Raw genomic sequence first — 23,246 nt, 5'->3', positions numbered from 1 at the left:
ATAATATTTTGGAAATATAAGCTTAAATAAAATATATTAAAATTAATCTCATCTGTTCCTTTTTACTTTTTTTAAGATTTTATTTATTTATTCATGAGAGACACAGAGAGAGAGGCACAGACAGAGGCAGAGGGAGAAGCAGGCTCCATGCAAAGAGTCTGACAAGGGACTCGATCCTGGGTCTCCAGGATGAGGTCCTGGGCTGAAGGCAGTGCTAAACCACTGAGCCACCCAGGCTGCCCTCCTTTTTACTTTTTAATGCAACTAATGAAACATTTAAAATTATATCATTCACATTTGTAGCTTACATTCAGTTTCTCTTGGACAGAGCTATATAAACAGATATTTAGGTTTCTGGAATAAAAAGGATGCCAGTGACCTGGGACTAAAGAAATATCCCCACTGCCCTAGAGACTATGTTAGGATGAGGCTGCCTGATTCTGATGACAATATGAAACATGACCTAGGAAGTCAGAAGTGGTTCAGTACGTCCTGTTTAGTAGCATATAAATAGTCTTTATATAGTCTGTAGAATTTTTAGGTGGTATTAGCAGCAGCAGTTATCTCTGGACTTCATTCGTGATCCCTTGCACATTACAGCCACTCCCCACCCAGGCACTTCACACCACACACACACACACACACACACACACACACACACACACGTTTGGTCAGGAAAGAGTGCCAAAGGGAAAAACTACACAATATAGGATATAGAAATATATGTATATGTGTGTATATATGCATATAATTTATTGAATATATAATATTTGTTGTTTATTAAATGTATAATGCAAATGTAAAATAGATTATACAAATAGAGACTTACTTAATATTTCTCTATCTGTTAAGCCTGGTTCTGATTGTAAGAAATTTGTGTACCTTGTGAAAGAGCTTGAATTTTATCATGTCAACAATAAAGAGACCATCAAAAAGACTTAAACCACAGCAGTGGCATGATCAGATTTTTATTTTGTAAAGATCGCCATTGCAAAATACTGTCTTCTAGGTTTATGGTTCTCTGTGAAGACAGTATTTTCCAGTGGTGATGTTAAGCAGGTAAAAACTAGATCAGAAGAGAAACATTTTCCTTAGTCATCCTTGGGTAGATTTTCTCTAGTTTACAATGTAAAATTGAAACTGTGGTAAAAGTGAAATCACCCATTACTCTTTTTATTCACACAATGTGACTCACTCAGTCTCACAGAATGGTCATCTGTGTTCCGTCAGGCTTCCAGCAGCAGTTACCATGAGCAACACTCAGTCTTCCATTCTTCTCTTCCCTCATATTCCCAGCACAGAGCACATACCAACTAGCTACTCTGTTCTCATTTGTTCCTGCACACAAGTCTTCTTCTTTTCAATATGCCTATAATTGCTGGCTGCAGAGTAGAGGTCAAAACTCGAGCTCAGAGGTTGAGAATATGGATTTTGAGATCCACTTTAGCCTGTGTTGGTTTTTAGAAGTCACATAACCTCTCTGTCACTTAGTTCCAAACATCTGAAAAAATTAGGTTAAGAAAGTTCCTGGAAATGCAAATCAAAACCACAATGAAATATCACTTCACAACAATTAGGATGGCTGCTATTAAAAAATAAGCAAAAAAAATTTAAAAGTGTTGATGATGGTGAAATTGAAACCTTGTGCACTGTTGGTAGGAATGTAAAATGTTATAGACACTATGGAAAGCAGTATGGCAGTTCCTAAAAGAAAAAAAATTAAAAATTGAGTTACCATATGATCTAGCAAATCACTCCTGTGCTTATATCAAAATTCAAATATCTTGAAGAGATACTTGCCCACCCATATTTATTACAGCACTATTCACAGTAGCCAAGAGATGGAAGCAATCAGTGTTTATCAGCTGATAAATGAATAAACAAAATGTGATGAGTGTGTGTGTATCAATAGAATATTACTCAGTCTTAAATTCAGAAACATATTACTCCATGGATGAGTCTTGAAGACATTATGCTAAGTGAAATAAGCCAGCCACAAAAAAAGACAGATACTGTATGATTTCACCTGTATGAGGTATCTATAGAAGCTAAATTCAGAGAAACAGAAAGTAGAATGGTGTTTTTCAGGGCCTGAGGTAAGGAAAAAGTGAAGAGCTATTGTTTAATAGATATAGAATTTCAATTTGGCAAGTTGAGGAACTTTTAAAGATTGGTTGCACAACAGCATGAATATAATTAACACAACTAAATGGTCAGATGGTAAATTTCATGTTATGAAATTTTTACCATTTATGTGGTTTTTACCACAATGAAAAAAATAAGTTTAAAAAGTAGTATCCAGGACCACCTGGGTGGTACAGTCCATTAAGTATCTGACTCGTGGGTTCGGCTCAGGTTATGATCTTGGGTCCTGAGATCAAGCCCCATGTTGGGCTCTGCACTCAACCTGGAGTCTTGTCGAGATTCTCTCTCCTGCCCCTCCCACTTGTGCTCTCTCTCTCTCTCTTTCTCTAAAATAAATAAACAAATCTTCAAAAAAATAATATTCAGCTCACGAGGCTAATGTGAATGTTAAATAATCTGTGTAAAGTGCTATGATAAAGAACAATACTTGAAACATTACAAGTATTTAATAATTGTCAACTATTATTACTACTTTAGAACTGAATTTCTTCTACATCTGCCATTTCTCTTTGGTCAGTGCTGTGACTGGCTGATCACAGTTGAGGCAATGAATGAATTTTATATAAATTTTCTTTTATAACTGAAGAGTGCTTCTAGGTTTACTCTATCCACAAAGCACACCCATAGTAGGCATAACTCATGGCTTAATCCCACTAATTCAGAACTTCTGGGTCTCCCACACCTGAATTTTTCCTTTAGAACCATTTCATTTATTTTCTATATAGGCTACAGAAACCCACTAAATCAGACAGAAATATAACTCATAATACATATTTGCGGTTTGTTATTTTTCAAAATCAACAGTTTAGAAGGGGACTTATATAGATCACTTCCATAAAATTATCTGAATATCATTATTTCTGCCAATATGTGGACCAGGGTTGTTTTATTTTAATCTCCCTGGGTCCTATTATTCTTGACCACCTTCTGTTTCTTCATTTATAGTTTATGAAAAAAAATGGATAAAATCAAGGTGAAGGTGTTTTTCATGTTTATCTAGATTTAAGAAAAAATTGCAACCATCACACATAGCTATGATTTCTATCATGATCTGCTATTTTTATACATAATGGCAGAATTTGTAGTTTTGTCTTGTTTGCAAGCTTACCAAGATTGCTTTCTGCATATGATTGAGAGTTGCTTTGCAATCCATTCCTGTGTTACCATTTCCATAAAAGTACATACTAGCCTGCTGTCACTCCCCAGCCTGTTGCCACAAAATATATACATTGCTCTAAGATATAAATCTCCATTTTCAATGGTGTAATGGGTTATAGATGAGCAATCTAAATTTTTAAGATGAAAAAGCGAGTAAAAACCTATTCCACAAAATGTCACAACATGCTATATACCTGAAAAAGAATTCTTATAGAACCCCCTTCATCATTGTAGCAGCTGTGATTGTAATCACTTTTAAATGATGTGTTCCACTGAAAGGAGTTGATCACATACTTTATGCAAAGTTAGAGTACCCAAATATATCTCCTTGTCTTGTTTTGTCATCAGATGAATGAAAGCTTATCTGCTGCGCTTTATAAAGTCTAAAAAAATCCTATACACCTCATCAATGTAAAACAGTTTCTATCCTTGAAGCCTAGCCCTGAATTACTCAGCAGTGATTCATCTGTTTGATGTGTTCCTTCAGACTAACAAACTAAGGGTGCCTGGTTGACTCAGTTGATTAATTCAGAGTCTACTTGTCCCTCTCCCTCTGCTCCTCCCCCTGCTCACACTCTCTCTCTCTCTCAAATAAATAAATGCATAAAATCTTAAAAAAAGAAAGTAACAAACTAAAATACAGGTAAATGACATACATACATATATTCCAAAAATTCCTTATTAGTTATGGCAATATTCTATTGTTAATAAATTTGAATCAATGTGAAAATGTGGTGTTCTTTCCTCTACAAATATTTCTGGAAAACTACTAAGTTTTCTATGTCTCTTATCCATAAATTAGAATGAATTAAATTGTTTCTCTTGGAGGACACTACTCATCTGTCATTTTGAAAAATATAATAGGGCAAATAAATGTGGTGTGTCTATTACATAGCTAGTCTACATACTGGAGTGTATAATTTTAACAAAGCATGTTCTTGATCCATACATAGAATCATAAATTCCTACCAAAAGTGTTCACACACATAACCATGAATACAGGATCCACCCTAATAAAAATGGTCCTCATGTTGGCCTAGAAAAAATAAGTGTGTCTACTCCGGAGTTTTTGTACTTACTATACTCAACCTTCTTTTGGTACCAACCGCCTAGATCATCATGTGACTATCTTTAATCACATTGCACAGGACATCTAATCCTCCTAGAAATACCAAAATATCCTCCTCAAGTACTCTATGGCTCTCCTTTTCGTCATCCACCGTAGCCTCTTCAGATGGAATACAGAATGGTCACTAACTTCACGTCGTATAACACAACATAAGCATCCTTCTCCATAATTTGGATTCTGATTTAAATTTGCTTTCTATTCATTCCTGACCCCCTACTCTCCATTGGTAGATACTGGTGGGAAAATCCATGTAAGACAATTATCAGTCACAAAGCTCTCATATTCTCTACTGTCACCCAGATTGCCTACTAAACTCTGCTACCTACTTTGTGTATCACAGGCACCTGTGTGCTAAACTGCTGGCTCTGCTCTTCTTTTACTGTGCTTCTGAATCTGGATCAGTTATTCCAGATCTGTTCCTAGAGGCAGGTTTCCTCCCCAGTTTCTGATCATCCCTTCTCCCTGATACAGTTGCGTTCATAGGAGTTCCTCCATGCTTCATGCTTACACCTGACTAGTGGCATGAGCCACTGAAATAACACATTGGGACTAGACTCTAAATTCATGGTTTTAACATGTGTTATGCACACAGTATGATTTTGCTACTAAGCATTAATCACATGTATTTATCATATTATACTTCATTATTTTTAAAATAATTATTTGAAAAGGCATGTTACTAAAGCAGTGAGTAGCAAAATTCCCAAATAATGGCATGGCTGCTTACTGGTTTTGTTTCTGAAACTACATAATAAAATTATTCTGGATACTCTTATTATAAATGAAATCTTTAAATCCTTTTTACAGTATGTTTAAGCTTTCAGCAAGGCCTCCATCTAAATAGCCTAATTTAGATACAAATTCTATTTTGTCCTCATCTGCTTCTGTCACTCACTGCTAACTTCTCTGCTATATTTCATTATTTTCTTGTGATGTTAGTTTACCTATTTTTAGTATCAGAAAATAGCTATCCCATTTATTAAATATGAACTTGGTAATACTATATAATATTATTTCACATTCACACCTTTAGGAGATAAGTATTTTAAATGTCATTATATAACATGAAGAAGTGGTAAATTTAGAAAGGTAAGTTTTTGTCCTAAATTGCCAGGTCAGACTGCAACTACCATGCTCTTTCATCTCCCCTGTCTCCTTTTTTAATAAAGCTGGGCACTTTATCCCTTTTTATCCTGTTCTACATCTATCACATTTATTCATGGAGTGACAATGGCTTCAAATCTATTTAAGAGTTTATCTAGTTATTTACATATGAGAGCATGCGGATGGGATTATACTACAAGAGACAGGCAACACAAATAGAAAGGCTTAATCTTGTGCTTCCCAAAGTATCACTCATTTTTACCTCTGGAACCCCTTTCAATCATCATCACATTTTTGAGCCTTCATATTGTGCTAATCCCTCCAATATGTATAGGAGGAAATAAAATCAAGAATGTCTTCTATTTTACCTTCTCATGTTTTGATTGTATTAGTTTAACTAGGATATACACACTCTAAAACTTTGTATGTACTAATATATGAATTATGCACATTATAAACACTATAACTATATACACTAAAATGAATATCACAAATACACTATAATTTACACATTATGTACATATAAACACATATAACAAATTATATATACTTAGTAAATATAAGTATATATTAACACATATGTATACATTAAAACGCTTTTTAAAATTCCATTTCCAATATTTTTTTAAAAGATTTCACAAACAAATCTTTGTTTCTCAAACAAAGATTGTTTGAAAGAGAGAGATAGTGAGAAAGAGAAGAGCAGGGAGGAGGGCCAGAGAGAAAAGCGGGATCCCTGCTGAGCGGGGAGCCCCAACTAGGACCAGGGCTCAATCCTGGGACCTTGGGATCATGACCTAAGCCAAAGGCAGCCACTTACCTGACTGAGCCTCCAGGCACTACTATTTTTTTTTTTTAATTTTATTGGTAAGTAATCTCTAAGCCAACATGGGGCTTAAACTCACAACCTTGAGATCAAGAGTCACATGCTCTACTGACAGAACTAGCCCTCTGTTGCCAATATTGAATTTGCATTACACACACACACACACACACACACACACACACACACACACACTACGTACAGCAAGGGCAAGCCAAAGTATGTTTTCTCTGAGGATCACCACTTGGTTAATCTGTAGGTATATTTTCTTAATGATCCACATCATGTTTCTTTCTACTAGAGTCCACATTATTTATGCACATTTGTATACATTAAATGCATCATATCTTCTAGGACTAGCTCTAAATAAAGAAAACTCCTTTATAAACGGTTTAAAGAAGTATTAAACCTATTGTCTCAGAAACAGTGGGACACTATTCAGAGAAAAATAACAGAATCTAGAATCTCTACAGTTTAACATCAACAAATCAGATACAGGTAGAATCTACCTCATTCTTGTTTAGGACTCATCATTTAAGCCTTAAACTCACATCATTTTTACCTGTGAAGGACTAAATGCTTTCTACCTAAGATCAGGAACAAGGCAATAGTATCTGTTCTCACTTATTCTATTTAACATCACAACCAGTGCAGCAAGGCAAGAAAATGAAACAAGATGCACAATTATTAGAAGGAAAGAATTTAAATGGTCCTTATTTTCAGATGATGTGATCGCATACAGAAAACCCAAAGGATCTACAAAAAAAATTACTGGAACTGATAAGTAGAATTTAACAAGGTTATAGGAAGTAATAAAAATATAAAGTCAATATAAAAAATAATATACAAAGTAGTAATATAAAAAGTAATTTATTGGGACGCCTGTGTCGCTCAGCAGTTGAGCTTCTGCCTTTGGCCCAGGGTGTGATCCCGGAGCCCTGGGATTGAGTCCCACATCGGGCTCCCTGCATGGAGCCTGCTTCTCCCTCTGCCTATGTCTCTGCGCCTCTCTCTCTCTGTGTCTCTCATAATAAATAAAATTTTTTCAAAAAGTAATTTATTCTTATATTAGCAATGAACAATTAGAAGATGAAATGTTAAAACACCCCCATTATAATAACATCAAAAATACTTATGAATATATTTAATAATAGATATGCCCAGTTGGTCAGATGTACAGTAACAACTTGGACTTGCAACTGGCATCTGAAGTGGAAGGGTGATCTTGTGGGCCTGAGCCCTTAACCCATGGGATCTGATATTGTTTCAGAGTAGTGTCAGAAATAAGTCGAATTGTAGGATACCCAAAGACTTGCATGGTGATGTGGGGAAAAAATATAGCCCTACACATTGGAATTGGTGTCAGAATCTTTAGCAACCATGTGTGATTTGTACCTGAAGTTGCAAAATGGTGTTTTTCTCACTCTTTTTATATTTCTTATTTAGGAAAGAATTCAGAGCCCAGCTCTCAAGTAAGCAACTGTGTAATAACATTTAAAGTACACTATCAAGATAGGAAAGGTCATGCTCATAGGTTGCAACTGCACAGGGAGTCAGGGTTGTCTTGTTTTTTAATGCTTAAATGGGTTATGGGAGATAGCTAGGAAGGCCTCTGACTGAGGTTACTTTCAATCATTTAAGGAGCTCCTGGCAACGGGTCAGATGGGAGAGTTTTTTGCCCTATGTGGTCCTTTTAGAATCAGTCATGGCAGCCGTTCTAGAAAGGGATGGGGTGAGAACCTCAATGTCCTAATGTAGCTGTAGGGTACTATAGGCAGCAGTTAGAGGGAAGAATGTATGTGTGTCCCAGAGGTCTTCCTGGAATCTTTGGAACTTGGTTTCTACCCTTTTCTATCCATCAGAAAGCATGTTTCCTGCTCACATCTAGCTAAATGCCTCCTCTGTCAAAATGTCTCCAATCATTTTATGAGCACTGTCTTACTTTCTGGAACAAGATCTTTCAGATCCTTCCCCTTCACCTTCCCCTTTAGTTTGAACATCATCCTATAAAGGAATAACTTTGATGATAATAGTATTTAAAAACCAAGATTTGGGAACTAGAAGTGTTCATTGGCATGGGGAATGCCGTAGGCTCTAACAAACAGAGCTTAAAACATATATATGTATTCAAATCACTAATTCAGCCTGACACCTCAAGTTTCAGTCTGATACAATGGGATACTTCCTTTCCCTCCACCATTCCTCAGTTATATCCCCCCTTCCCATGATGAAAACCCTGACTCCAAAGATCAGCAATATATTTACTCATTTGCTAAATACAACTCTACATATGCACACACAAAAAAACAGTTTTGGAATATTGGATAAAAACAAGATATTAGGGATCCCCCGGTGGCTCAGAGGTTTAGCACCTGCATTCGGCCCAGGGTGTGATCCTGGAGACCTGGGATCGAGTCCCACAACAGGCTCCCTGCATGGGGCCTGCTTCTCCCTCTGCCTGTGTCTCTGCCTCTCTCTCTCTTTCTGTGCATCTGTCATGAATAAATAAATAAAATCTTAAAAAAAAAACACGATATTAAGTAAAGTTCATGATGTTTTTCTGGTTCCTTCTGTCTGTAGCCTGAGCTTATACTGTGAAAGGACAAGGGAGTCTGCTTCTCCCTCCCCCCTGCTCATTCTCTCTCTCTCTCTCAAATAAATAAAATCTTTAAAAAGATAAATAAGTAAAACTTTAGCATACCATGAGAAGTCAAAACCATTTAGAATATGTATAGAAAATCAGGGTACTGTCAAATCCTCACCTATCCCTTCCACATGCTTCTTACATTTCAGTCTTTAGTAATGAACTTTGTTAGTTTCTTGTTTATTCATCCTCTGTTACCTTCCAAACCTAAACATGTGTACGCACACCCACATACTGGAAATCACTTAGCAGCTTATTAATAGCTGCATTGTACTGTATTGCATAGAAATAAAATGGTTCAGTTCTTCATTTTTTAGGTCTAATCATTTAGGTCATCTCCAGGATTCTGTAGTTAGAAACAATGAAACAATGAATCCCATTGTGTAACTGTATGGATGTGTTTTGTATTATGAGATGGCATAAAGTACGGCAAATTCCCAAAAGTAAGACTGGCGGTATCTTAGCGTCCTTAGACAGTCGTAACAAAATGCCATAAACTGGGCAGCCTAAACAAAAGCAATTTATTTCTCTCAATCCTGGAGGCTGGCTATCCCAAGGTCAAGGTGTGGAGCAAGGTAGGTTTCATTCTGAGAGACCTCCTCTCCTGGTTTGAACGCAGCCACCATTGCACGGTATGCTCACTTGACTTCTTCCTGCTGTCTGGGTCTGTTCTTATAAGGACACTGACTCCATCCTACCACAGCCCCACCTTTATGACCTCATTGAATCGTAATTACTTCTTTATAGAACTTATCTACAAATACAGACGCATGGGGATTAGGACCAACATTTGAATTTTGGGAGGACGTGTTTAATCCATAGCAGATGTGTCAAAGGGTACTTTTCTCCTGCAATTGTTTAGATTCTCTACCATAACTTTTTCTCTCCCTCTCTTTTTTTTTTTTTTTTGTAAAATGTATATATGATAAAATGCAAACATTTTAAATATGAGTTGGATATGTGTTTAAAAGATTATGTACCATTACCCAATACAGACTATAGAACATCTCCTATCATTCTAGAGATTTCACTCATGCCCCTTTCTGGGAAACTCAATCCCCTCCAGAGGCAGCCACTTTCAGACTTCACTTAACATAATGTTTCTGGAGGCGGGGCAAGATGGCGGAAGACTAGGGTCCCCAAGTCACCTGTCCCCACCAACTTACCTAGATAACTTTCAAATCATCGTGAAAACCTACGAATTTGGCTTGAGATTTAAAGAGAGAACAGCTGGAATGCTATAGTGAGAAGAGTTCACGCTTCTATCAAGGTAGGAAGACCAGGAAAAATAATGTTTCTGAGATACAGATGTGGGAGTGTAGTTTGTATATGTATCCCATTTCTTTTTATTCAACATAATGTCACTAAGATTCATCCATCTTGCTAAGTGCATTTAATACATTCCTTTTCATTTCATTGTATGAAAATAACACGATTTTTTTTAGTTATTTCCTGACTGACGGATTTTTGTGTTGTGTTTAATTTTTGGCTACTATAAATAAGGGTAGTATAACCATTCTTGCACAAGACTTTAAACACATATTATCATTTCTATTGTGGATATGCAATTGTTGTATTATAGAAATGTGTTTCATTTGCAAGAGATTTCCAGTTTTCAAAAATGTTGTGCCATTTAGTGCGTCTTCTGGCTGCATATAGAGTTGTAGCTACTCCATTTTTTGTCATCATTTGCTATTGGCAATCTTTGATTTTAGCCACTTTTGTGTATTTTAATTTGCATCCCCTAATTAATAATGACTAACACCTTTCTTCATGTGCCTTTTTTTGGATATCCTCTTTTTAAAAACATCCACAAGAATCTAAAAAGAAAGACACACACACACAAAGAAAACCTCTACACAATTCTAATGCCTTTTGGGGAAGACATAAGTTTCCCTGTTTAATGTTGTGTTCATTATATAGACTAGATACAAATCCTGTCAGATCAATGTAGTGTGAATCTTTTCCAGTCTGTGGTTTGTCTCTTTTCTTGACCATGTGCTTTAATTAAATTGCTCTGAAAGCTTGGTTTTGATTTTTACCATGGAGCAATACATAGTGCAAAGATCTTGACAGTTTCTCAGAAACAGGAAGGGCAGGTGAGGGCAGTCCGAACACAGGTTCACTCCTGATTCATCTTGGAGGTGTTGAATCACTTCCACTCAAGCTGCCATGGCATTGAAGTAAGTGCTAACCTCCTAGAACTGCCAGAGACCTTAGGCATGTCCGAGAAATGTACATACCTTTTTTTCACTGTTGAATCACTAAAACTTACTAGTTTTAAAGCACTGTTTATGAAATTGCAATATTTAGCATTAATTGTTATAACCACACACTATATATTATCAAGATAAAATAATATGGAGATTTGCTTTTCATTGGGCTTATTCTTTTCTTGTAAATAACCAAAAAGAATAAGGGAATGTTAGATGTGTACCAGTAAATCATTGGGCTTTTGTGGGATTAGCTTTAGCCATAGGAGTGATTTTTTTTTTTTCTTAAATCATTAAACCTTTTTTTATATATAGTCCTGGTCACAGCTGAATTTGCCCTTTGTGTCCTCCAAGCTGGACTACTGTGAGGAATTCTAATCAAGGGTTTCTTGAAGAGCTTCTCATAAGTTTCCTGAGTTGCAACCTGGGGAGAACACAGCATAGAGCTTGTTAACTGCTTCTGATTGTGAACAATGTGTGCCCAGAGGGAACAGTCAGGCGGTCTGCCTCTGAATAATGCCTCCAGCTATGTAAACCTCCCAAGGTGCTTCATTTGATATTAATAGCTGAATCAAACTCTTATTTACTGGAAATCCTCTTTCAGTCACTTAAAGATGGAGAATTTAAAAACTTTTTAAAAAAGCCTTACCATATCTAGGGTTTTCCCATTTTCCATCTTTTATCCATTTCAATATAAAAGCCAAGGTCAGGTTAGCCTGAAAAGAAAATGTAAGCCTGCATGTCTGCCTCTGCCTCTGTCTGTCTCTGTCTCTCTTTAAACCACAGGGACTGTTAAGTGTTTGTGTTACTCTTCTTTTTTTGTTTTTTGTTTTTGTTTTTTTAAGATTTGTATTTATTTATTCATAAGAGACACAGAGAGAGAGAGAGGCAGAGACATAGGCAAAGGAAGCCTTTGCCCCCACAGGAAGCCTGATGTGGGACTAGATCCCGGGACCCCAGGATCAGGACCTGAACAGAAAGCATATGCTCAACCGCTGAGCCACCCAGGGGTCCCTATTTATGTTACACCTAAGACAATATATGCTTTTAGAACAATTAACCTTAAATATCCATCTCTTTGAAGTATATGTATATGACATAAATACATACTTTTGCTTATATATAATATATAAATATATGCCATCTTATGTACATATAAATAGCAAAGGTTTAACAGTCAAAATTATAGCCCCAACTCGCAGAAATTGGTGATGTTTGTTATAATACATTTTGGCATAGCTATTTCTCTGAAGCCATTTGATGTCATAGTACACAGACCATAAAGTTAAATATTTATAACCTATGCCTTTCTTAGCCCTTCCTTTCATGAGGACAGGATAATTGCAAAAGTAAAGCCTGCTCTCCAACAAATATTTCACAGGGTTGTTAATAAGGAGTCACACACAGAATGAAGTTTCATTTGAGCTCACATCCTTCCCTCACACTCACATTCTGATAATAAAGAGAACTGCAGTGGCCAAAAGTTCAGAAACAAGAGCCAGTAGAATATGGCACTGAGGTCCAAGATGATGGAAGAATTTGAATAAATGGTTCTTGACCCCTGCGATCATTGCTTTATATTGTTATATGAGCCATATTCTGTCTGCAACAAAGAATGTAGCTCAAGTTAAGAAGGCAATTTAATAATACAAATTCACAAGGTTATTCATCTTGTTTTGCTTCTGTAGCAAACAAAACATTCTAGCCCACTGAGAGAGTACTAACTAAATAGTACATTTTTAATACTTTATATTTGTAAAACACATCCACATGCAGAATGTTATTTAATATGTCTTGCAATTTTTTTCTCTCTTATAATTGAGGAAACTGAAGCTTGAGAAATTTTGTAGTCCTCAATTCTACAAAACTAATAAGTATCAGATAATTGATTATGACATGCTTTTTAATCTGTACTTATACTAACTCTACTTAATATAAATGAATTCTTTTTTTTTTTTTTAAAGATTTTATTTATTTATTCATGAGAACACACAGAGAGGAGAGAGAGAGGCAGAGACACAGGCAGAGGGAGAAGCAGGCTCCATGCACCGGGAGCCCGACGTGGGACTCGATCCCGGGTCTCCAGGATTGCGCCCTGGGCCAAAGGCAGGCGCCAAACCGCTGCGCCACCCAGGGATCCCCATATAAATGAATTCTATTTATACTACCCATTTAATGAGAGTGGTAAATGTTGTGCCCAAGATTGCGAATCCGAGAAACCACCAAGGAGCCGGCACCGATGCAAGCGCATGAGGGTTTATTTACAAGCTCGAGCTTGGGTCCAAGTACACCCGACACAGCGGAGCAAGGACTTGGACCCAAGCTCGAGCTTGTAAATAAACCCTCATGTGCTTGCATCAGTGTCGGCTCTTTGGTGGTTTCCTGGATTCGCAATCTTGGGCACAATATTTGGGGGCTCGTCCGGGATCCGAGAGACCTCCAGGATCCTATCTGGAGGGTTTCACACGTGGTGAGTGCACTCAACTTTTTCCACCTTTCGCGCGCATATTTTCTGAGAGCTCTACCTGTAGGAATTCCAGTCTGTATTGGGTCGGCATTGGCTTAGGTGGACGCGCTGGCTGGCGGACGGTCGACCAGGGGTCTTGAGGAGACGTCCCTTGCCCACCGAGAGGATGGGATCCTCATCTGTAAAGAGGGCCGGCTGCCAGCCCTCCGGGTTGCTTTCTGTTTTGTCTCTGCCGCCGCACTGGAAAGTTTGTCTGTTACTGTGTTCTTGTTACCTGTTTTGAGCACTGATCTGTGTTACTGTGTTCTTGTTAACTGTCATAACTGTTTACATAAGGAGAGGGAAATTTCAAACTTACTGCATGTCAGAATGGCCATCCTTTGGCGTGGGATGACCCCGAGAAGGAACTTTCCACCTACCTACCATCTTACGGGTTAAGGCCGTGATCTTCAGGGACAAACCGGTCGGCCGCCCTGACCAGGTGCCCTACATCCTGGTCTGGCAGGACGTGATCGAGAATTCCTCTCCTTGGCTAAAACCATTTTTACCCCCCAAAGCACACAACTGGGATGAAGGTAAGGAGAGACTCCGGGTCCACCGCCAGACTCTAGGGGCAGGTCTCCAGGCTGCCGCGGGCAAGCCTCCCAATCTGGCCGAGGTATGACTATGTAAGACAGGGTAAGGATGAGAGTCCAGCAGCCTTCTTAGGAGAGAAGAGCTTGCAGGACTTATAGTAGCAGAAAAAGTCAATAATAATAAAGTCCGGAAGAGCAACAAACCAAACTAAGTGACCGGTAGACCTGAAACCTGGCCAAAATCCTGCTGGCCACAACCATGGACGACCCACAGGAAAGATGAAGGCACCTTGAGAAGCTGGCTTCAAGGACAGGTAAGGAGGATGGCCCTGGTCCCCGTTGGGAGCACCCTAAGCTGAACAAAAACCAATGTGCTTATTGCAAAGAAGAGGACCACTGGGTGAAAGACTGTCTTAACAACAGACCTAAGGCCCCTGCCAAGATCTTGGAGATGGAGGACCTGGACAACTAGGGGAGTCGGGGTTTGGCACCCCTCCCCAAGCCCAGGGTAACTCTCAGAGTAGAGGGGCAACCTGTTGAATTCCTAGTGGACACTGGGGCACAACATTCGGTTTCATTACAACCCCAAGGGAAGTTGGCAAACAAGACTTCATGGGTGCAAGGGGCCACGGGCACAAAGCAGTACTCATGGACTACCCGAAGAACTGGGGATCTCGGCATGGGCCGGGTATCCCATTCCTTCATGGTCATCCCTGACTGTCCCTACCCGTTGTTAGGTCGGGATTTGCTCACCAAGATGGGGGCACAAATTCGCTTCCAACCCGAAGGGGCAAAAATCCTAAACAAGGAGGGGCACCCTATTCAGGTGGTTGTCCTGAGTTTAGAAGATGAATATCATCTCCACTAAATGCCCTCAGCCCTAGTGACTGACATTGACCATTGGCTGTGGGAATTTCCCCAAGCGTGGGCAGAAACTGGGGTAATTGGGCTGGCCCAGCACCAACCGGCCATATACATAGAACTAAAGCCAGGGGCAGACCGTGTCAGGGACCACCAATACCCCATGCCTCTCATAGCACATAGGGGAATCACACCCCATATACAGTGACTACTGGACTCGGGCATATTGAGGCCTTGCCAATCGGCATAGAACACTCCCTTGCTGCAGGTTCAGAAACCGCACTCTAACGATTACAGGCCAGTCCAGGACTTAAGGGAAGTCAACTGGAGAGTAGAGGATATGCACCCTACAGTCCCAAACCCATACACCCTCCTCTATTTAAAAGATGCCTTTTTCAGCCTGCCTTTAGCACCCAAGAGCCAAGACCTCTTCGACTTTGAATGGACGGACCCTGAGAAAGGCATCAATGGCCAGCTCACCTGGACTTGACTACCACAAGGATTCAAAAATTCACCGACCATCTTCGATGAGGCCTTACACGAAGAATTGGGTGAGTTCCATTCCAAGCACCCTCATTTGATATCCTGTTGGTGGCAGAGGACCAGGACACATGCTTGCGAAGCACCAGGGACTTGCTCCAGACCATAGCGGCCCTAGGATACCGGGCCTCAGCTAAAAAAGCCCAGATCTGCAGAGCAGAGGTGAGCTACCTTGGGTACAAATTAAAGGATAGACAAAGACGGTTGACGGATGCACGGAAGGAAACCGTCTTAAGGATCCCACCGTCGCAAACTGTCCGCCAGGATGGACAGAGGCATTTCCCACCAAACATGCAGCACCGACCATGACCAAGACACTGCTGGAAGACATCTCACCGAGGTATGGCTTTCTTGTTAAGACTGGGTCAGACAACGGCCCACGATTCCTCTCTGAGGTAACACGGGGAGTGGCACTAGTACTTGGGACAGATTGGAAATTACATTGTGCATATAGGCCCCAGGCTCAGGACAGGTAGAGAGGATGAACAGAACATTAAAGGAGACCTTAACTGAATTAGCCCTGGAGACTGGCAGGGACTGGGTGACTCTCCTCCCTTTCGCCCTATATAGGGTGAGGAACTCCCCATATAAGATGGGACTGACTCCCTATGAGGCCATGTTCGGTCTTCCTCCACCTATTATCCCCAATTTAGCAGCAGGTCTCCAAGGTGAACAGCCTCTGGCATGTTGGAGGGTGGCGAAGGTTCCATGTGAACAGCAGTTGAGAGGGTGTAAGTCTCGCGCTGGGCGCACCCATCCAACTCCTTTTCTCCCTCCAAATGTTACAACGAACCCATGAGCAGGTGTGGCCTAAGCTGAGGACCCTCTAGGAGACTGGGCCACCCCCGGACCCCCATCAATACCCGCCGGGTGACTGGGTGTACAGGGAGATATGAACACCAGACACTTCAGCCTCGCTGGAAGGGACCTTACCTCGTGATCCTGACCACTCCCGCCGCTCTCAAGGTCGATGTGCTTACTCCCGGGGCCCACTACACCCACGTCCGGCCCGCTGACCCGCACACCCTTCTCAAGGACTTTGTTAAGACTGTGCCGTTCTCACTCACCCCACTAATGTTGCTTCCCAATTAGCCATTTTAAAATGTGCTCCCAATTCAGCCTTGCTTTTAAGTCTTTTAAGGATTAAAAAGATGGGAGCATCTTAGCTGTAGAGAGGCTTTTGCTAGCGGGGGGGGGGGGGGGGCGGGGGACTATGTGTTGCCCCAAATGAGGAGTTTGCTTCTTTACTGACCACTCAGGAATAGTCCGGGAATCTATGGAAAAAGTCAGAAAAGGTTTGGCTAGACGTAAACGGGAGCAAGAACAGCAACAAGGTTGGTTTGAATCATGATTTAATCATTCCCACTGGCTCACTCTGAGACCAACCTGGACCCACGATTGGGTCCTTCCTTAGGTTCCTCTGAGAGGGGGAAATGTGGAGGCCGAGAAAAATCAAGGCCATTCTACCTCAAGTTTAGCGTTAGCACAAGTACAGCCATCCCAGGCCCCTGTGAATAAGAGCTGAACTTTACATCCCTTCAGTTACGGGAAGAAAACAGCTCACAGCTTAACGTCCTAGAAAGCCCCATATTAGAATAAGAACAGAGCCCAAGCCAAGGGCAGGAAGCCCCTATTAGAATAAGAACAGAGCTCAATGCCCTTGAAAGCCCCATATCAAAATGTAAACAGAACTTGAGAAATTCCTCCTCCCCTTCTGAAAATCCCCTAGACCAGCCTATAAAAAACTAAGCTAAAACCCACCTCGGGGTCCAAGTCCCTGCTGTGTCGGGTACACTTGGACCCAAGTTCCAGCTTGTAAATAAACCCTCGTGAGTTTGCATTGGTGTCGGCTCCTTGGTGGTTTCTCCGATTCGTAATCTTGGGCACAACAGTAAAACTTAGGTCTTTAATAGTTAAGATATTAGCAGGGGGAAAATAACACTGGGTTGGGGGTTAAAAGAAGTATTTGAGGGCACCTGGGTGGTCCAGTGGTTGAGTGTCTGCCTTTGGCTTAGATCTTGATCCCAGGGTCCTGGGATCCAGTCTCGCATCGGGCTCCTCTCAGGGAGCCTGCTTCTCTCTCTGCCTATGTCTCTGCCTCTCTCTGTGTCTCTCATGAATAATTTTTTTTTAAAAATCTTAAAACAAAACAAAACCTGTTTATATAATCAGGCTGGAAAACCATGACAAATAGCCATAAATTCCTGGATCTAATCTGGCAGATAGAGCCTGTAACTCGAATTTTTAAGGAATATGCATTGTTGAAGTATAGTGTACACTAGCATCATGGAACAGGACTCTACTCTTCAGCGCAAAGTGTGGAGTGGAGAGGATAAGTAACTAGGGCTTCATCAGATGTTTTGGGGCTCAGGCCAGGTTGCAGCCAAAATTAATATTGAAAAAAAAAATCAGTAGCCAATTTGTATGTAAGTTGACAGTGGACAGTTAAGAGAAGGTACTCTATGTGGAGGTCGAGAAAATTAAGGCCATTCCACCTGAAGTTCAGTGTTAGCACAAGTGCAGCTATCTCAGGCCCCTGTGAATAAGAGCTGAAATTTACATTGCTTCAGCTACAGGAAGAAAAAACAAAACAAACAAACAAACAAACAAACAAAAAAAAAAACAGCTTACAGCTTAGTGCCCTAGAAAGCCCCATATTAGAATGAGAACAGAGCTCAAAGCCCATGGTAGAAGGTACCGTATCAGAATGAGAACAGAACTTAATGCTCTTGAAAGCCCCATATCAGAATGTAAACAGAACTTGAGAAATTCCTCCACCCCTTCCGGAGGTCCCCTAGGCCAGCCCATAAAACTAAGTTGGAACCCACTCGGGGTCCAAGTTCCTGCTCTGCTGTGTCAGGTATACTTGGACCCAAGCTTGAGCTAGTAAACAAACCCTCGTGTGTTTGCATCGGTGTCGGCTCCTTGGTGGTTTCTCAGATTCACAATCTTGGACACAACACTCTACATGCTTAGGTTCAAACAACTGGGAAATGAGAGAGGATGGAATTTCATATATACTGATGTGGTAGAGACACATATAATTTGGTTTTCAATTGCTGACTCTTCAAACAGACCAGAAAAACTTGTTGATCAAAGTTAAGTTTATTAGATTTATCACAATGGAGACCACAACCTTAACAAAGTCTTAATAGTCCTAAAATGGGAAATTAAGGCAAAATGTTTGTAGAGTTTAAGGAGACTGAACTGGATGGTTTTAAGAGGATCTTTCTCAAGTAGAAATCAGTCAGGATTTGGTAGCATTTAAGACATCATAACTTTATCGGTGGGTACATAGACGCAAGGGTCTTAAAGCAAGTTTTGATCAGGAAGCGGTTAGCCTTGATAAGTAATCCTTTTAGTTGGTTCATACTCTTATCTTCTAGAAGCAGGTATTTCCTGGAGCAAGCAACTAAATTAATTTTGCTTGGCTCCAGCGTAGTTTAATACAAGGACAGGGAATTATCTTGGGTTCTGTTCCATAGCTTAGAAGAATTGAGTTTTAGTGTCACTGTGTGTGATAGTGTGTATGTGTGTGTGTCTGTGTGTGTGAGAGAGAAAGAGAGAGAGATTGAGAGAGAGAGAGAGAGAGAGAGAGAGAGAGAGAAGTTGTCAAGCCTTGGGGAGAGGCTCAAAGAGAGACTTAGAGAAAATTATAATTTAATAAGTGTGGATATATACTATCCTCCTGTTACTGTTACTGAGAGTTACTGAGGTGGAAAACATAATAGTGATATTCCTTCAGTGTTCTCAGTCCTGTATGCTGAAACTATGATTCATATATCTAAAGTACTTTTTTCAGGGGCTCTTGGGTGGCTCAGTTGGTTAAGCATCTGCCTTCGGCTCTGGTCATGATCCCAGGATCCTGGAATCCATCCTGTGTCGGGCTCCCTGTTCAGGGAGTCTGCTTCATCCCTTGCCCACTGCTCTTCCCCCCCAACCGTGGTCTTTTATGCTATCTCTCTCTCTCAAGTAAATACATAAAATCTTTTAAAAATAAAGTATTTTCTCATAAATCATGACTTAACAAACATAAGTAAATGAATGCATCTTGGGCTCAAATGAAGAAATGGAAATATCCTTCAAACCTAGAAAGTTTAAGGAATTTTCAAAAATCAATTTCCTCTTTGTGATTTTCACCTTACATTTTGACCACAGAACCTCATTCTGCATTAGTTGTTATTCAATCTTCCAAAGTGTATGTCATTGGCCTTAGTGTGCTGACTGGTGTAGTCAAAAGAAGCCCAGGAAGGAAGCAGGCATGAGTTTGTAGGTATCTGGCCTGAGGGACACCAGCTAATTAGAGATGAAAGGGCAGCTGACACCTTAATATTCATAGCCATTACTAAGTCTTTGCAAGAAGGCAGAAGAGGTAAGGAGAAGAATGCTATAGACAGGCAGATTTAACTGTATTTAAAACAGTGCTTTCAGGCACATTAAAACAACATATTTTAATAGCCTTACCCATTTCTCTAGATGCCTTTGCTTTTTGCCTAAAATATATGTAAATAAATTTATTGGAAAGTGTAAGAAACACCAGAAAAGTACTATACAAATAACTATGATGATTCAATAGCTCTATCAAATATTCTGACATTTCTGTGCTATTTGTCTGGGTTTCATATATTTATTCAAAGCCCAGGAAGAAAAAAAGAATCAATCAAATATCTTAAGTGTTATAAAAGTCTATATCACGTACCCCTAAAGTTTCTTCATGTACCCCTAAAAATGCATATTATGAGATTATTTTCTGACACAAATTTTACATATGTTCCCAAATTAAGAACACTGGTAACTGGTAATATTTTTATTTTATTCTGAAAATAGAAGCCTGAATTGCATTATTATTGTACAATAATAGTCATCCTAGAAGGTTCTATTCAGAAACATGTGTGTTATAATAAAAATAAATAATGAAGTATTTTTTTTTAAATTATAACTGTTCAAAGATAGAATACAACTGCTTTGTGAGATAATGACTTTAATTGTTAGTGGAACTGATAAGGTATTTTGTGAATGATTGACTCAGAGTCAACCAAGAAGAAATTTCTACATTGGGAGAATGGGCAGATTGGATAGCATTTAAAATTCTTAAACTTTCCTAAAGAGGATTTTAAAAAGTAGTTCAAAACCTTGGTAGATAACTTGGTATGACATCACACTTTAGTATACAGTTTCATAACAACCAAGGTGATCTTAAGTTTTCCCTCAGCTTGACCAAACTTCAGAGAGGTTTCTTCCTGCTTCTAGGTCCCTGACCTCCCTTTCCTTAGAGCATTTATGTTAGAAAACTAGTACTTGTCACATCTGCACCTTTGAGATATAAATTCTTTAAAGTTCCTGTCAGTTTTACAGTCCAGGACTGTCTTTCTCAAGGACCTAGGAGCTATCCCTTTGAAATACTATCATCAAAGAAAATAGTGCCTTGTCTCTGTGGGAGAATAGGAGCCTCACTTCAGTAGTAGACTAACTACAGGAGGCACATTGGTCCAAGCTATAAAACTACTTCCTATCATGAAGATACAAGATTTACTTTTCCTTTGGATAGGGCTAATTTGCAAATACAGAAGGCTTCAGATATCCTCCATCCCAGTTCTTAACAACTCTCTAGCCCTTTGTTTCTTTTTCTCAAAAAGAAAAAAATAAAAAGATAAAAGTTTTTTTCCCACTAATTCGCTGATTTATTCATTCAACAAATATTTACTTAGAGCTTCTTTGAAGGTACCAAAAGGATACAAGATGAGTATGTTTTCTGAATGAGATCAACTAATCAAGATATATAAGTATATAAACAAGAATAATACCAGAAAAAGGTAGATAGAAATGAAGTACTCTGAAATATTAATAGGAGTGAAATGATTTGTACCAGGTTGGTGAAGAGATGGACTATTCAGAGGAAGATTCATGGAGAAACAAGTATTTGAGCTGGGCCTCTAACAATGGCAAGGAATAGTGCACTGGCTTTGGATCCATAGAGAAGAATGTTTTAAGGAGGAGGCTTTCAAAGCAAAGGCAAGAGGACAAACAGAGCTGTAGACTCCTCCAAGACTTATAAGTAGTGCAGTGTAACCAAAACAAGGTTTATTTAGGGGAAATAAAACCAGAAAATTAGGCTGACCTAGATCTTGAGGGCTCTTGAGAACCAAGCCAAGGATTTGGGATTTTATCCTGTGAATAATGAGAAGCTATCAAAGCATTTTTAACTAGTGAAAAAAGTGTCCAAATTTGCATGTTAAGAGGTGTACTTGGCAATGATGCAGTAGCTCTCAAACATTTTTGCTCCTGTATTACTTTAATTATTTTGAAATAAAACTATAGTAACCCATTATAAAGATGTTTCCCCAAACTAACACTTTGAATCAGCATCTTGTGAAGAGGACATGGGAAAGAAGGACCAGCATGACACCTTGATTACAGAAGCATTTATCAGGCAGGTCAGTTCCAGAACAAAACACCCATGGAAATGGAAAGTGTGGAACATGATTCCCTTAAGATCATCTGGTCCCATGTATTTCTTGGCAAACCTTTGCCACTCCTATAGACAAGCAGATAGATACAATATTCTAAACATTACTGAAGGACAGTGCAATGGTGAATATGAAGACTGGAGACTGAGTTAACAATAGAATATTTTTATTTTAGTCCATGCACAAGTTGTTTAGTGCACAAGATACGGCAGCAGAAGTGGTTTTAGGCGCTGCTGCATAACAAGTTACTCTACACTTATTGTCTTAAAATAAGAGCCATTTGTAGTTGCCTATGAATCTCATAAAGTGAACAGAATCCTCTGGCCCTAGGTTGACTCACTCATGCATCCACGATTTACTAGCACACAGGCTGGGGACGCCCCGGTCTAGGATGGCCTCATCCACATATATCCAATGCCTGTCGATTGAGGAGATGAGGGTAACTGGACCATGTGTCCCCTTATGGCTCAGGTTCATCTAAGTGTGGCAATATGGAGATGCAGAGTTCCAAGAGAAACAAACAAGACATTTGGAAGCCTAGACTTGAACCTGGCACATTACACCTGCTGTATTCTATAAATAAGTATGTTACAAGACCAGCACAGAATCAAGGGGTGGCAAGGTAGACTCTAATCTCTTTCTGAGAATTGTTGCAAAGTCATATTTCAAGAAACATGAACACAAAGAAAAGAAGAATTGTGGTCACGTTTGCAATCAGCCACAGTGGTGATATAGAAGGCTTCTGAGATTTTAGAATGGGGCTACTTTAAAAAGAATCTTCTTGCAGGAGCAGGTAGGTCATATCAATGGGAAGCCCATCTAGGGTGTGAAGATTAATGAAATAGCGGAGATTTACTTGATATAGTGTGGTAAAGTAGATGTAGTGAAGAGAGAGTAGATGTAAAAGAAAAAAGACTGGGTGAATTATTGGCTATAGAAAGAGTAAAGTTCTTACTAAAATTAATTGTAGTTGAATTGTATGTAATATGGAGTTAATTAAAATTCATTTTAATTGGGTCAATTAATCTATATGTAAATTTGGGCAACTTTATCATGGATAAAGAGAAGCATTGTATTAGTTTTTGATTGACAAAGCCTTCAACTCCATCTAATCCAGTCC

At 39.4% G+C, this 23,246-nt stretch overlaps 1 protein-coding gene across 1 annotated transcript in view; it reads right to left on the bottom strand.

Annotated features, from left to right (window-relative positions):
* Positions 1 to 4,934, bottom strand: part of LOC129498142 (T-complex protein 1 subunit delta-like) — a 144,900-nt gene extending 139,966 nt beyond the window's left edge. Inside the window, 1 exon segment of the mRNA XM_055307360.1 lies at positions 4,813 to 4,934. Coding sequence (XP_055163335.1) covers positions 4,813 to 4,934 — 122 coding nt within the window.
* Positions 4,935 to 23,246: the final 18,312 nt, after the last annotated feature.

This window comes from Nyctereutes procyonoides, unplaced genomic scaffold (genome assembly GCF_905146905.1).
Source record: "Nyctereutes procyonoides isolate TBG_1078 unplaced genomic scaffold, NYPRO_anot_genome, whole genome shotgun sequence".
Classification (NCBI taxonomy): Eukaryota; Metazoa; Chordata; class Mammalia; order Carnivora; family Canidae; genus Nyctereutes; species Nyctereutes procyonoides.
This window is presented reverse-complemented; position numbering and strand designations above follow the sequence as displayed.